Raw genomic sequence first — 17,162 nt, 5'->3', positions numbered from 1 at the left:
TTATAAAATGCTACTACCGTCATTGGGGAATTTCATGCTTAAATTCCTCAACTCGCTGGGGACAACACAGTTACTCCCAAGGGAATCCCTGCTTGCTCATATTACAGTAATCCCTAAGGAGGGAAAGGACCCCTCACAATGTAGCAGTTATAGACCGATCTCACTACTTAACACAGATCTTAAGATATTTACGAAATTATTGGCATCAAGAATACAAGGCCTTCTCCCGTCACTGATCCACTTGGACCAGGTGGGCTTTGTGCCCACCAGGGAAGCACGAGACAACACGATCAGAGTGCTTAATCTTTTACATATAGTTAACGATACCAAGACCCCCTGTGTTTTTTTAGGGACGGACGCGGAGAAGGCCTTCGACAGGGTGAATTGGAGATTCATGACGTCTGTTTTGTGTTATGTGGGTTTCGGCGAGAGGCTATTGGATTGGATTGGCTCTATTTACTCTAACCCGATAGCCCGGGTCCGGGTTAATGGAGTTCTGTCCGAACCTTTTGAGATACATAACGGCACCCGCCAGGGATGCCCTTTGACCCCTCTCCTTTTCGCCCTGTCGCTGGAGCCTTTTCTATGCAAGGTGTGAGCCAATTCTAACATTATGGGGATTCCAGTGGGAGATAAACAATATAAAACTGCTGCATATGCAGATGATATGTTATTTTCCTTGATTAATCCAACGATCTCTCTCCCCAATTTGATGCAGGAATTCAGGGAGTATGGTGATATCTCTAATATGAAGATTAATTTCCATAAATCTGAGGCAATGGGTATAGGTCTTCCCCAGGGCCTTATAGTAAGACTCCATCAGGATTTTAATTTTAAATGGACCCGGACAGCCCTGAAATATTTGGGAACGTATATTCCGCCAACTATATCCCAAGTTTATGCTTTAAATTTTCCACCACTACTATTGACAATTCGGGCCCTGCTTGTTAAATGGAATATAGGTCTGCACTCCTGGCTGGGTAGATGCAACATCATGAAGATGTGCATCTTACCTAAGTTCCTTTACCTTCTGCAAGCATTGCCGGTCAAGATCCCTTCTCATTTTTTTTTTTTTTTTCTCAATTTTTTTATTGAGATTTTTCATATAACATATACAGGAAAGAATGAATAAAAAAAGCTCAAACAAATGAATATGACCAATAGTAGTGTTGGCAAGAAAATGTACAATTCTTTTAAGTTGAAAAAAGTACACATATCAATTGGCATAGCACAAATATGATATCAGTACCTCATTTAAACGCTATTATAAACTATATATCATGCTTTCCAATGTTTCTCGATAATAAGTACTATTCTCTCTGCTATGATATGAGGTCGTGGGTAGTCAAAGTGAAGGTAAGGGGAAAGGAGGGAGGGAAAAGAAACGGGGTAAAAGAGAAAGAGAAAGAAAAGAATAAAAGGGGGGTAAGGGGGGGTAAAGGGTCCAGGGTCTAGTGATCCCCTCCAAACAGTACATCTTTATCACTTAGTATCAATTAGTATCACTTAGTATCCCTTAGTAGGGTCAAGCAGGTTTGTACCAATCTGACCACACTTGCCATTTACCAACCATCCTCATTCTGTTTCCCTGCCTACTAGCAATTAAGGTTTCATATGCACAGTGGGTTTGGGTAGTAACCAGGACTTCGGATACTTTCGGGGCATAGTCGGATTTCCAATATTCCGCTATCAATGTACGGGCCACCAAAAGAATGTGTGTTATCACTACTCTAGATTCCAAGGGGAAGTTGTTTATACCTATATTCAGTATAGCTAAGGAGGGGTTAGGTCTAGTTATGATCCCCGATACGCTGGAGACAACGCGGAACAAGGAATTCCAGAAGCTCGTCAGGCTCCTACAGCTCCAAAACACGTGGTATAAATTCCCAATGTCTCCGCACCGCCTCCAGCACAACGGGGACCCTCCACCACCAAACTTAGATATTTTGTAGGGGGTGAGATACCATCTAAGGGCAATCTTTTGAGATAGTTCTCAGTGGTTAACGGACTTGGAAGAGGTATAGATAGCTCGGAAAGCTTCTTTCCATTGCTGAAGCGTAAAGGTAGTATTCATATCCCTTTCCCACAAAAGGTAGGGGCGGGATTTAATAAATTCTAACTTGTTTTGGTACAGATTATAAAAAAGGGAAATTCCACCTCTAGCTAGGAAACTGGAGTTGTAGAACTTCCAAGCAACCTTAGGAACAAGCACTTGGCGTGATTTTATGGAACCCAAGCAATGTATCACTCGGTAGTGGGTATATCTGTCTGCCGGGGGAAGACCATACTGTTTCTGAAGCATATCAAATTTAATGGGACCTGAGTCAGTGTATAAGTCAGCAATAAATTTAATTCCTTTGTTATGCCATTTAACCATGGAAAGGTTGGGAACTATATAAGAAACCACCTCCAACGGCACAGGTAATTCCAGAATTTCCCGACCCTCCGAAGCAAGTTTCAGAAGAGTTCTCCAGGCCATCAGGGAGGCCCGGATAGTAAGAGGAAGGGTATGCACAGGGTGAGGTTTCAAAGTGTCTAAGAAAAGCAATAGTTTTAGGTCATCTGTCGGGCATAGGGCCTTCTCCAGTGCCACCCAAGGATTTTCGCAGGAAGGATTAAACCAGTGTTTGAGTTGTGTAAAAAGTGAGGCCCTATAGTAATCCCGGAGGTCCACCAGTCCCATTCCTCCCGCCTGTCTATGCTTTACCAGTAGTGATTTGGCACATCTCGGTTTTTTGCCTCTCCAAATAAACTGTTTGAGTAGTGCATTAAAGGGACCAAAATGAACCTCCCCTAGGGGGATCGGAAGGGTTCGAAACATGTACAAAATCTGTGGCAGGATAATCATTTTAAAGGTAGCTAGCCGACCTGTCCAGGTCAGTTCAGTTTTATTCAGTTGAGCGGTTTCAGTTTTAAGTTTTGTCAACAAGGAGGAGAAATTAGAAGGGGCTAGTTGTTTCAGTTCTTTCGTTACCCAGGTAGGTAATGTGTTCCTTGCACCAGCTATAAGGGAATTCCTGTTTCAATGCGGTCTCTAAGGGAGGGGGAATGTCTAGTCCCAGGATTAAGGATTTAGTTGAATTAACCTTATAAAAAGAGATATCTCCAAACTCCTTCAGGGTCTGATGAACCTGTCTAAGAGAGATGGCTGGGGTGGTTAAAAATAGGATAATGTCATCTGAAAATAAATTCAGCACGTGCTCCCTGCCCTGGACTTTAAAGCCAGTGATGGAGGGGTCGGATCTCACCCTCTCCGCCAGTGGCTCAATGAGGAGGTTGAAGATGGAGGGGGACAGCGGACACCCCTGTCTCGTTCCATTCGATATATCAAAAACTGATGACAACATATTAGATGTGTAAACCTGTGCGCAGGGGGAAGAATACAGGGCAAGGACTGCCGAAAGTATGGGGCCCGAGAAACCAAACTGCATCAAAACCCGCTTCATGTATCCCCAGTGGATCCTGTCGAACGCCTTCTCCGCATCCAAAGATAGGAGCAGAGAAGGCGTCCGACAGGTCTTTGCATACTGGACCACGTTAATGACCAGCCTGGTAGCATCCGAGGCCTGCCTGCCCGCAGTGAAGCCCGATTGATCAGGGTTAATGATGGATGGAGGTATCGGGAGTAATCTGAGCGCTAAAATTTTTGCATAGACCTTAACATCGGTATTAAGTAAAGATATCGGCCTAAAATTGGCCGGAGTTGTAGGCTCCTTACCCGGCTTCGGGATCGTGACAACATATGCTTTAAGCATCTCCCTGGGGAAGGAGGCGGAGGACACTGCTGCTGCAAATACCTGTTGGAGCGTTGGGGACAACTGCTCACCAAAAACCTTATAATAGTCATTTGATAGGCCATCCGGACCCGGAGACTTTCCTAATGGGAGTGTGCCGATGACTTTTTCAATCTCAGACCTCGTTATTGGGGAGTTGAGGAGAGTTAACTGCTCCTCCGTGAGCTTTGGCAACCGAATTTTGTCCAGGAACGACTGAATAGCATCGTCGGTAGGGTTGGGGGTGTTTGGGTCTCTATCTAGATTATAAAGTGCCGCATAATATTCGGCAAATGATTCTGCTATCTCCTGTGGATTAATTAATTTTCTGTTGTCTGGAGATCCTAAGAGATATGGTATTTTAGATTTAGTCCTAATGCCCCTAAGCCTTTGAGCTAGAAATTTGCCCGCTCTATTCCCTGAGGCATAAAAGGACATACGCAGGGAACGTACATATTTATCACTTTGGTCTATGAGCAAAAGTCTGAGATCCGAGCGGGCTCTAGAAAGTTATTGAGCTAATTGGGAATCAGTATTGGCTTTATTGAGGGATTCAAGAGTTTTTATGGTGGCAAGCAGTTGGTCAACCTTCTGTGTCCTCCGCCTCTTCTCCCTTGCACATATCTTAATCAACACCCCTCTAATGTATGCCTTATGGGCACACCATAAAACCATCGGGTCATCTACCGAACCTTCGTTACAAGCAAAGTAGTCCTTCAAATGTGCTCTAATACTAGTAACATGTTCTGGCATCTGAAAGATACGAGAGTTGGCTCTCCAAATGTAGGCTGGACCAGGACCACGGCCCTCCATCACCACCATGGAGACCGGGGCGTGGTCAGACCACGTAATGTCATGAATAGTAGATGTAGAGATTAACTGTAACAGCTGTTTATCCACAAGTATCAAGTCAATTCGGGAATACGAGTTATGTCTGGGAGAATAAAATGTATAGTCTCGCTCTTCACTATGTTGGCACCTCCAGACATCATACACATCCGACGCATGTAAAAGAGGTTGCAATTTGGGAGGGAACCGTTTGGCGATTGTAGTGGAGTCCAGAGCAAAATCAGGAGTAATATTGTGATCTCCACAGATAATTAGGGAACCCCATTTCATATTTTCAATCTTCCTATACAGTCTTTGCAAAAACCGAATTTGGTGGGTGTTGGGAGCGTAGAGATTGACCAGGGTATACGGCTTGTTATTAAGCTCTCCTTGAACAATCAAGTATCTACCCGATGGATCCGTATGCAACTCCTTCAGGACAAAAGATACCGAGTCCCTAATAGCAATAAGGACCCCTCTGTGTTTCTTCGGTGCACAGGACATGAAAAGGGATGGAAAGCTTTTATGTTGGAATTTTGGTGCATTGCCAGCTTCGAAATGCGTCTCCTGTATGTATAAGACATCTGCTTTAAGTTTGAGAGCTTCTCTCCAGGCCGAAGAGCGCTTTGCAGGATGATTCAACCCGTTAGCATTAAATGAAACTACTTTGAAAGACATAATTTAACAGGTATTTGATGATACTCACGGTATCTGGGGGAGATACCAGCAACGACCCACAGACTTCTACTGCGACCACACGGACAAATGAGTCTATTCAACAGACTTTCTGATCTTGAAAAAAGAAGAGAATCACCGGACCCTGGAGAACGTAAATGGAAAAGGGGGAAAGGGGGGGAGAAAGTAGTGTCTATGTAAGAAAAACAAAACAGTAGTAAAAAGGTAGGTTTCAACAAGAACCAGAGGGCGGAAAAACCGTCCATTATTGCGCGGGGGGGGGGGGGGGAAAGAACGCACTAATGCTCCCTAGTGCGGCAAGGTCCCAAAGTGTATCCGCCCGTGTCTCGGCAAGGGATAAAAGCATGTCAAGGATTACTTTTCTTAGAGTTTTTCTTCTTCTTATGCGACACTGTATGCCAACCATCCGGAGAATGTGCCACCCTTGCGGAAGCAGGCTCGTCATCCGTCTGTACCGGTAGGATGGCTAGGGAGCGTAGCAGGGCCAAGCCCTCTGTTATGTTGGTCACAACAGTGGTGTTGTCTTCGTGAGTGACAGTCAATTTCACGGGGTAGCCCCACCTGTACGGAATATTGTGATTCCTCAAGGCTTTGGTCACTGAAACCAACGATTTTCTTTTTAGCATCGTATACTGCGAGAGGTCCGCAAACAATTGAATGTGAGTAAATTTTTCAGGGGGGACCTGCTGTTTCCGAAACGCCATCATGAGCTTCTCTTTGGTTTGGAAAAAGTGCACTCGCATTAACACATCCCTAGGGATGTTATCTGGCAGATGGGATGGTTTAGGCAGCCTGTGTATTCGATCTACCTGCATCTCCGCTTCATCAGTGGAGGGAAGGAACGCACACATGAGTTCTCTGGCATATTGTTGTAGATGCGCAGGGAGGACGGTTTCAGGGACACCCCTTATTTTGATGTTATTTCTTCTCGACCTGTCCTCAAGGTCTGCGATTTTGCTCTTTAGCCAGGAGATTTCATCTGCCTGCTCATGAAAAGCGTCAATCAGTGTGTTGTGGGAAGTTGCAAATTCCCCCATTTTTGATTCAATATGGTCAACTCTGCCACTCACCTCCCCCACCTCTGTTTTAAAAGAACTGACACATTTCAACATGTCTGCATGCATGGAGGTGCGGAGGGAGAGCAGCATCTCCTTGAGCATGGTATCTGAAACAGGTCTATCAGCAGTAGGAAAAGCACTAAAGGGGTCTGCTAACTCCCTTGTGTCCTCCAATGAGTCCTGCTCCGTGCTCACCTGTCTGCAGTCTTCCTCCAGCCTGAGTTTGGACTTCACAGGGCTGCATGAGTTTGGAGTGGATGCTGCTGGCGAACGTCCTCGCTGAGCACTTGTCGCTTCAGGGCTGGATTCGTCCGACCTGGAGCTACACGAGGGAGGCGGAGGCGAGTCAGCTCCGCCGGCGCCATCTTGCCGCAGGCCTCGCTCCGCCGGCTTGAAGAAATCCGCCAAATTCTTCGGTTTGGCCGCGTCTTTCCGCTTGCGAGACATGCCGGCCGAATCTGTGGAGTCTCCGGTCACCGGGAACACAGGCGGGAATGCTGTCCGCCGCTGCTATGTCGCTGAGGAACCTACGCTGGAACGGAGCTCACTGCCTAAGCGTCCATGCACCAGCGCGCGGTAGCCACGCCCCCCCTTCTCATTATTTTTTACAGACTAGGAGGTTGATATCTAATTATATTTGGGCTTATAAACGACCGAGACTTAATTATCAACAATTGACTCGTCCGAAACAACAGGGAGGCTTAGCGATACCGGATCTCCGTAATTATTACCAGGCCATTCATTTGACTAGATTGATTGACTGGAACCGACACTACGATATCAAATTGTGGACCCAGTTGGAGCAGGCCCAAATAGGAGTAGCATTGAACAGGGCTCTTTGGTGCGATAGTAGATTACCAAACAAGGTGAAAAACCATCCTCTTATAGGAATAACCTCAAGTATCTGTGCGTCTCTCTTTACGAGTGCTGGGCTTGTTTCGCGGACTTCCCCACTTTGCCCAATTTTAGGCACCCCAGAGTTCTCTCCCGGGGTCACGGAACCAGTATTCCGTTCCCTTAGGATTTCTGGGATTTACCAGGTATCCCATTTTCTGAAGGGGGACAAATGGGTGACTACCACTGATCTAATGGACCCGGCGGGTCCATATAAATTAGATTTTTGGAAAGCAATCCAATTGAATCACTTTCTAAGGTCCCTGGCTCCCCCTGACAGCTATAACCAAAGTCTGACCTGTTATGAAGCTTATTGCTCGGAGAGAGGGGCCATGTCCCATGCCTTATCTGCCACATACCATATATTGACCGTTGCACCGGACGATAGTGGGCCGAACTGCCTGAGGGCCTGAGAGAGGGATATGCGGTGCAGATTCTCGATACGCCAAAAACAAAATATCTTATAGTTTACACATAAATCCTCCATTTGTTCAAGAACACAGGAGACCAATTTTAAAATTGTAACCAGATGGTACAATACCCCGGCGAAGCTGCATCGGCTTTTTCCGACATCTTCAGACAGATGTTGGAGATGTCGGCGGGAAGAGGGTACGATCCTCCACGTCTTCTGGTCATGCCCACTTCTAGAGCAGTTCTGGAAGACAGTGGGGGATACGATCACTAAGTTTACCGACATTCCGGTTCCGGAGGGCCCTGCCTTTTATCTCCTTCATGCCACGAACATGTCCCGCAAGAAATATCAGACCTCGGTGCTTCGGCATCTTTTAGATGCCGCTAAAGCATGTATTCCACTGCGCTGGAAGAATACCCACTCACCAACTATTGGTATGTGGTTGAGAAGGGTAGAGGACATTAAGAGAATGGAAGACTTAATTTTGACGTACAGGGGACAGAACGAGCAATTTATTAAGACATGGTCAAAATGGAATATATTTATATCCTCGCGAGCGGGTAGGGCACTTCTGGATGGGGATGCCCTGAATGATGCCCCGAATGGTGGAGGACACCCCTTGGGTATAGATAATTGACAGAACGTACAGATCATCATGGAGAAGTAGGTGCCCGGTATCGGCTGTTTGATACAGGGGGACAGTCCTGCCTCCATGGATCTCATGGACTTTATCCCTTGAGTTACCCTCTTCTCTTCCTACCCCCCCCCCCCTTCTCCCCTTTTTTTTTTTTTTATTCTCCTACTCTTCCTTGCGTCTAATTTTCCTGCTGCTTTTTGTTTTCCTTTTTAATAGTCTTTTTTTTTTTTTCTTTTGTCTAAGGGTTTGGGCCTGGGGGGTACGTCAGGATGCCCTCCACGCCCAAAACTTTTTCTCTATATATAGGTTTGAAATCTGGATGGGTTCTATGGGGCTGACTAGTGTTTGTGGAATAATTGTGCTAAGGACATTCGGCCTTTTTGGTATGGAACTGGAGACCCTACTATGAGAAAGGCTCTTCTTTTGGGAGCTATGGAAGGAGTTGTCTAGATGGGTTAGAGATTCTAGATGCTCTCGGTGTGTTTTCTTTTTTTTTTTTTTTTCTCTTCTCCCTGTTCCATATGGTGAATTACTACAGAGGCATGATGTATGGCCATTTGCTATAATATCGATTTACTTTGTATGCCGATTGGTTCATTGTTTTATTTATTTGTTTAGCTCCATATTTTCCTGTCCTGTGAATAAAATATAAATTTGCAAAAAAATAAAGCGGAGCTCCACCCTAAAGTGGAGCTTCCGCTCATTGGAACCTCCCCCCCTTCTGGCGCCACAATTGGCACCTTTCAGGGGGGAGGGGGGTGCAGGTACCTGTACAGTACAGGTATCTGCACCCACTTCCGGCATAGATATCTGCAGAAGGTACGCCCCTTTCCGCAGAATCTATGCCCCTTTCCGAAGGTCCCCAGCTGTCTGCTGGGAAACACACAGATCCCAGAGACAGCGGGGACCATCCTTATTGCGCATGCGCAGTAGGGAACCGGGAAATGAAGCTGCAAGGCTCCACTTCTTGATTCCCATACCCAAGATGGCGGCGGCAGCACCCGAGAGACGATCGAGAGATCGGCTTCGGGTGCCGACATCGCGGGCGCGCTGGGCGGGTAAGTGTCCTTATTTTAAAAGTCAGCAGCTGCAGAATTTGTAGCTGCTGGCTTAAAAAAAAAAAATAAAAAAAAATAAAAAACGGCGGACTCCCGCTTTAAAGTTATTTGGAAAATGACAGGTGTATGTATGTGGATGCCTCACTAAGGTGTATTTTTCCAAAGGAGGATGTGTCGGTTTTTCAATATGCAATCCGACCAGGGGCGTGGCGGTTGGGCTCCTCCTATCGAGCACAGATTGAACCCAGTTGGGGTGCTGGGTGGAGGGGGGCTCCCTCACCAGACCACTGGGTAATCTCACTTATACCCTGTTACCCCCATCTATGTATTAAATGGATCACCATACTTGCCTACTGTTGTTTCCAGCTCCAAGGACATAGATGCAATGTACCCCCCTACATACCACCGCTTGTTTGATATATGGAATGTCATTTTCAAATGTCTTCAATTTGTTATACAAAATAAAAAAACATTGAAACCAACAGGAAAAAAAAAAATTATATATATATACATATATATACACACACATTTATACACACATACACACACACGCACACTTTTTTTCTTTTTGATGCTATGGTTGTGCTTAAATGCAACAAGTATTGCACTTGAATTTGACTTGATTTCAACCTCTTGTAAGACACCTGCAACACAGCAGTCAGATTGACGGTATTGTGGGGCAATACTTTGGACTAATAAGATACCGTGCATTTACATATGCTGAAAAGGAACACACTGAAAGGAGGAGAGCACAGAATTTACTTCATCAATCTGTTTTTGCTCCTTGGCTGTTCAGTCACAAGCTGGTTGATGGAAGTTACTCAGAAGGGTTATTTAAATGCAGGTAAGAAAAGCAAGGTAATAAGGCTGGCTGTGCTGTGTTGCAGAGCTCAAGACTGGATGGGCATCGATAACACTTATTGGCAGGTATGACAGCTCCCCTATATGTATGTTAAATGTGTTTTTAGCAGTTTGTCTGGAGATGGGCTTAATTTATGTTTAATTTATAAATAACATACCTGTGGGATCTTCAACTTTGTAATCACTTTCCATGCTTCATTTAAAACTTGCAGTCTGTCACCCTCAGGAGGGTCAGCCAAAGCCAAATTCAACCCCAAGGAGCGGAACAGTAGATGCTTAAAAAAAAAAAAAAAAAAAAAAAACATATCATTAAGTCACAGACCAGCTAATTGTAGTCAGCAATTACTGTAGCTTTACTTTTATACTCCACTGCTAATAAGGATTATATCATGAACTGCATGCCTCTGTCTGCATGTGGGACATTCAGTAATTGATAGTATTTAGAAATCCAGAGCGCTGAGATCTATTATTACATGCTTTGTTGTAAGTGCTAAGCTTCATCCCAAGGTGTGGCAAGCATACCACTGATGGTATTAAAAAAAAACTTCTGCTCTATACTTTGAAGTGACCTTGTCAGAAGGTCAATAAGGTTACAGTTATGTAGGTATACTGTGCCTTGAAAAAGTACTCATACCCCTTGAAATTGTCCACATTGTGTCATGTTACAACCAAAAAATGTAAATGTATTTTAATGGGATTTTACGTGATAGATTAACACACAAAGTGACATATAATTGTGATGTGGAAGGACAATGATAAATGATTTTCTTTATATTTTTTAACAAATAAATATCTTAAAAGTGTGGTGCATATTTGTTTACAAACCCCTATACGCTGATACCCCTAACTAAAACTAGTGGAACCAATTGCATAAGTCACCTAATTAGTGAATAGAGTCCACCTGAGTATAATTTAATCTCAGTATAAATGCAGCTGTTCTCTGGAGCCCTCAGATGTCTGTGAGAGAATATTTGTGAACAAACCGCATTGTAAAGGCAAAGGAACACACCGGAAGTTTAAGGAGAAGTTTAAAGCAGGGTTAGGTTATTAAAAAAAAAAAAAAACATGACCTTTAACCACTTCAATACAGGGCACTTTCGCCCCCTTCCTTCTCAGCCCAATTTTCAGGTTTCATCGCTCTAGCGCTTTCAGTGACAATTGTGCGGTCATGCTATGCAGTACCCAAATGAAATTTTTATCATTTTGTTCACACAAATAGAGCTTTACTTTGGTGGTATTTATTCACGACTCTGTTTTTTATTTTTTTGCGATAAGCGCAAAAAAAAACGGAAATTTGGAAAAAAAAAACAATATTTTCTTTTTTTCTCTTTTAAAAGAAATCCAATAAAGTCCAATTTTGTCAAATTTAAGCCAAAATGTATTCTGCTACATGTTTTTGGTAAAAAAAAAAATTCTGTTAAGTATATAATAATTGGTTTGTGTGATCACGGACATATGTACGCAAATGATCATGTACATATGTGTGCAGGTGAACACGTACATGTGTGTGCAGATAATCATTGGAACATGTGATTTGAGTGGGACATATGTGGGGGACATGTTTTTATTATTAGGGACATGTGTTTTTATTATTTGGGGACATGTGTGTTGTGGGGACTGTGTTTATACTGTGTGGTGTGTTGTGTGTTTACACTAGACTGGTGATCAGTGAGTAAATAGCTGTAAAAAAACAGCTTATACTCACTGATCATCAGCCGGCTGCAGTGATCTGCTCTCCTCAGCGATGACTTCTATGTGAGGAGAGGAGGAGCCGATTGCCTAGCAACCAGCTGTTTGTTTACATCACATGACGGCTGTGATTGGACACGGCCGTCATGTGATCAGGAGGGCCAATCACAGAGCCCTCCTTCCGATCTGAGATGCGCCGTGTCCGGGTGATACGAGCACATCAGGATCGCGCACAATCCCACTCCTTCTGAAGGACGTTCCTGAACGTCCTATCAGAAGTAGACGGCTCCCACCCGGCCGTATATGTGCATTGGCCGGGTGGGAAGTGGTTAACATCCCATGGAGCACTGTTCAATCCATCATTCAAATTGAAAAACGTATGACACAACTACAAACCAAGACATGCTGCCCACCTAAACTAACAGGCCGGGCAAGGAGAGCATTAATCAGTGAAACAGCCAAGAGGTTCATGGCAACTCTGAAGGAGCTGCAGAGATCCACAACTCAGGTGGGGAAATCTGTCCACGGGACAACTATAACAAATCTGGCCTTTACGGAGGAATGGCAAGAAGAAAGCTATTGTTGAAAGAAAGCCATAAAAAGCCCTACTTGCAGTTTGCAAGAAGCTACAGTGCCTTGCGAAAGTATTCGGCCCCCTTGAACTTTTCAACCTTTTGCCACATTTCAGGCTTCAAAGATATTTTTTTTTTATTTTTTTTGTGAAGAATCACCAACAAGTGGGACACAATTGTGAAGTGGAACGAAATCTATTGGATTTTTGAAACTTTTTTAACTAATAAAAAAATGAAAAGTGAGGCGTGCAAAATTATTCGGCCCCCTTGCGTTAATACTTTGTAGAGCCACCTTTTGCTGTGATTACAGCTGCAAGTCGCTTGGGGTATGTCGCTAACAGTTTTGCACATCAAGAGACTGAAATTCTTGCCCATTCTTCCTTGCAAAACAGCTCCAGCTCAGTGAGGTTGGATGAAGAGCGTTTGTGAACAGCAGTTTTCAGCTCTTTCCACAGATTCTCGATTGGATTCAGGTCTGGACTTTGACTTGGCCATTCTAACACCTGGATACGTTTATTTGTGAACCATTCCTTTGTAGATTTTGCTGTATGTTTGGGATCATTGTATTGTTGGAAGATAAAGCTCCATCCCAGTTTCAGGACTTTTGCAGACTCCAACAGGTTTTCATCCAGAATGGTCCTTTATTTGGCTGCATCCATCTTCCCCTTAGTTTTAACCATCTTCCCTGTCCCTGCTGAAGAAAAGCAGGCCCAAACCACGATGCTGCCACCACCATGTTTGACAGTGGGGATGGTGTGTTGAGGGTGATGAGCTATGTTGCTTTTACGCCAAACATATCGTTTTGCATTGTGGGCAAAAAGTTTGATTTTGGTTCCATCTGATCATAGCACCTTCTTCCACATGTTTGGTGTGTCTCCCAGGTGGCTTGTGGCAAACTTTAGACGAGACTTTTTTATGGATATCTTTGAGAAATGGCTTTCTTCTTGCCACTCTTCCATAAAGGCCAGATTTGTGCAGTGTACGACTGATTGTTGTCCTATGGACAGACTCTCCCACCTCAGCTGTAGTTCTCTGCAGTTCATCCAGAGTGATCATGCGCCTCTTGGCTGCATCTCTGATCAGTCTTCTCCTTGTCTGAGCTGAAAGTTTAGAGGGACGGCCAGGTCTTGGTAGATTTGCAGTGGTCTGATACTCCTTCCATTTCAAAATGATCACTTGCACAGTGCTCCTTGGGATGTTTAAAGCTTGGGAAATCTTTTTGTATCCAAATTCAGCTTTAAACTTCTCCACAACAGTATTACGGACCTGCCTGGTGTGTTCTTTGGTCTTCATGATGCTCTCTGCGCTTTCAACAGAACCCTGAGACTATCACAGAGCAGGTGGATTTATACAGAGACTTGATTATACACAGGTGGATTCTATTTATCACCATCAGTCATTTAGGACAACATTGGATCATTCAGAGATCCTCGCTGAACTTCTGGAGTGAGTTTGCTGCACTGAAAGTAAAGGGGCCGAATAATTTTGCACGCACCACTTTTCAGTTTTTTATTTGCTAAAAAAGTTTAAATTATCCAATAGATTTTGTTCCACTTCACAATTGTGTCCCACTTGTTGGTGATTCTTCACAAAAAAATAAAATTTTATATCTTTATGTTTGAAGCCTGAAATGTGGCAAAAGGTTGAAAAGTTCAAGGGGGCCGAATACTTTCGCAAGGCACTGTATGTAGAGAACACAGCAAACGTGGAAGAAGGTGCTCTGTTTAGATGAGACCAACATTTAACTTGTTGGTCTAAAAGCAAAATGCTATGTGTGGTTGAAACAAACACTGCACATTACCCTGAACACACCACCCCCACCGTGAAACATAGTGCCGGCAGCATCATGCTGTGGGGATGCCTTTCTTTAGCAGGGACACGATATCTAGTCAGAGTTGATGGGGAGATGGATGGAGCTAAAAACAGGGTGATCTTAGAAGAAAACCTGTTAAGAGTCTGCAAAAGACTTGAAACTGGGTTGGAGGTTGACCTTCCAGCAGGACAATTACCCTAAACATACAGCCAGAGCTACAATGGAATAATTTAGATAAAAGCATAGTCATATGTTATAATGGCAAAGTCAAAGTCCAGACCTAAATCCAATTGAGAATCTGTGGCAAGACTCAAAAATTGCTGTTTACAGAAGTTTTCCATCTAATCTGACAGAGCACAAGCTATTTTGCAAAGAATAGGCAACAGTTTCTCTCTCTAGATGTGCATAGGTGGTAGAGACATGCTTAAAGAGAGTTGCAACTGTAATTGCAGTGAAAGGTGGTTCTACAAAGTATTGACACGGAGGCTGAATACAAATGTGTCACACTTCAGATATTTGTAAAAAAGTTTTTAAAACCATTTATCATTTCCCTTCCACTTCACAATTATGTGCCACTTTGTGTTGGTTTATCACATAAAATCCCACTAAAACACATTGATGCTTTTGGTTGTAACGTGACAAAATGTGGAACATTTCAAGGGGTATGAATACTTGTTCAAGGCACTGTAGGCAATATGCACTATCACCTAATATAAGAAATAGGAAGCAGCTGCTCACAACATACAGTGGAATTCCACCCCCCCCCCCCCCCCCCCCAAAAAAAAAAAAAAAAAAAATCATGAATGTGCATGAAAAAATGAATAAAGAAATGCTTACCTTATAATGCCTGTTGCTAAGTGGTCCCTCTTGCTCCTTCAGCGCCTGGGCTCCTGAAGTCACTTCCCTCGGTGCAGGCAGGGAGATCACCCCCCCCTCCCTCTAGGCCAGTGATGGCTACCTTGGCACCCCAGATGTTTTGGAACTACATTTCCCATGATGCTCATCTACACTACAGAGTGCATGAGGATCATGGGAAATGTAGTTCCAAAACATCTAGGGTGCCAAGGTTCGCCATCACTGCTCTAGGCAATTTGGAACACGCGGCAGGTCCCACATGATAGCGTGGCCAGTCACGGTGCGGGTTGCACATGCACAATGGGTGCCCGGCTGTTAAAATGCCGGCTCCACCGAGCGGAGAGGGACAGATAAGTGTTATTATTAAAAGTCAGCAGCTGCAGTATTTGTAGCTGCTGACTTATTTATTTAAGCGGAACTCCGCTTTAATGTGTCCCCACATCTAAAATTCAATTGTTGACGAACTTGAAGTAGTGCCATGCCTCAAAATGAAAATAGCACAACTACATAAAGAATTGGAAACAGTAATATTACATATGTCTGATCTCTCAAGGTAGATATTGAATAACGCGAGTAGTAATAATAAATGATCTACTGAGTTTGTACTCAAAGTGCCAGTGCTGCAAAAAAAACTCATCAAGGTGTGCAAAATTACACAAATAAAAATAATATTCTGTGGGGGGAGGGGGCATGCCCAGCCAGCGTGAAAGATGGCTGCCTCTTAGCTGAGCTCCTGCTCGAAGCCACTGCCAAGCTTCAGATCCCAGCAACAAAGGTACACCCTGCTACCAACTTGTCAGGGCTTGCTTAGCCCTTCCTCCTCTGGGCTGGCCACTCAGCTGTTGGCTAATTGCCAGCTCTCTTCTCTTTCCACAGTTAACAGCTGTTCCCGATGATGCTCGTCTGACCTGCCTATTTAAAGCCTCCCTGCTCACTTTTTTCATTTGCCTTTGCGTTGGTCACATCACAGTGAACCAGCTCCTGCTGTTTTTTTTCAAGACTTGCTGACATCCCACCTGGCTTCTTATCCTACTTGTGGTTGCTCTCCTTGGATCCCTGACTTCCGGCCTGACTGATTACCTGATCTGGTTAATGAACTTTGGAATGGCCGACTACCTGATCTGGCTACAGGACTCTGGCTATGCTTGACTATGCTTTTTTTTCTATTTATCTTTTTATTTTTATTAACAAACAAGTGTGATTTGATTGTACTTCTGTCTCCGTCTGTTTCATGGTTTCTGACAGCACGCAAAGGCCATGAACTCCGAAGATACAGTCAATCCACTTGTGAGTAATATGTTTTTTCCAGATTGGATAAGCAAGATCACAACATGGATCAGTTTGCCTTGGTGTTACGAATGCTCCTGAATTGCATGGCTCACTTGGAATCTCCCACGGTGGCTGCTCCGGTACAACCTGAGGCACAGGCCATCCCTGCTGCTGCGCCAGTCTCTGTGCAGGCGCCCACCTCAAGTATTACCTCTATAAGCCCTTGTACACACGGTCGGAGATTCCGACAACCAAATCAGTGTTATTCCGACAGATTAATTTCGGAAGAGGTCCGGAAGTGATGTTGCATACACACGGTCGGACCAAGTTGTCAGAAAATCTGATTGTACATAACGTGATGACGTTATTTTGTTACGACAGGACTACGTTCAGGCTAGTAGCCAATAGCTTTGGTCTAGGAATTTGATCTGAGCATGCGTGGCACTTTGTCGGAGTAGGCTACACATGATCAGAGTATGTCCGATCGGAGCATTTTGTCGGAAAATTTTACTGGCAAGTTGGAAAAGTTGGTCCGTCGGATATTCCGACGGAAACAGTCCGATGCAGACCACACACAGTCGGAATATCCGACAAAACAGTCCAACAGGAAAGATTCTGACTGAATCTCCGACCGTGTGATTTCCCCAGCGATTTGGGGGCGATCCAGTTCAATGTTTCTCAATAAAGTTGAGATATACTTTGAAATGCTGCCCCAGGTGTTTCCCATGGACAGAAGAAAAAGTAGGT

The 17,162-nt window shown here is 44.2% G+C and overlaps 1 protein-coding gene across 7 annotated transcripts in view; it reads right to left on the bottom strand.

Moving 5' to 3' along the window:
• Nucleotides 1-17,162, bottom strand: part of VPS35L (VPS35 endosomal protein sorting factor like) — a 1,440,208-nt gene that overhangs the window by 719,463 nt on the left and 703,583 nt on the right. For all 7 annotated transcript variants that reach the window (XM_077448861.1, XM_077448865.1, XM_077448864.1 and 4 more), the window contains one exon: nt 10,376-10,492. In XM_077448861.1, the coding sequence (XP_077304987.1) occupies nt 10,376-10,492 (117 nt within the window). The remainder of the gene's footprint in view (nt 1-10,375; nt 10,493-17,162) is intronic.

The sequence above is a fragment of the Lithobates pipiens genome, unplaced genomic scaffold (genome assembly GCF_037356315.1).
Source record: "Lithobates pipiens isolate NorthernLeopardFrog02 unplaced genomic scaffold, aLitPip1_a1.2 Scaffold_22, whole genome shotgun sequence".
In the NCBI taxonomy this organism is placed as follows: domain Eukaryota; kingdom Metazoa; phylum Chordata; class Amphibia; order Anura; family Ranidae; genus Lithobates; species Lithobates pipiens.
This window is presented reverse-complemented; position numbering and strand designations above follow the sequence as displayed.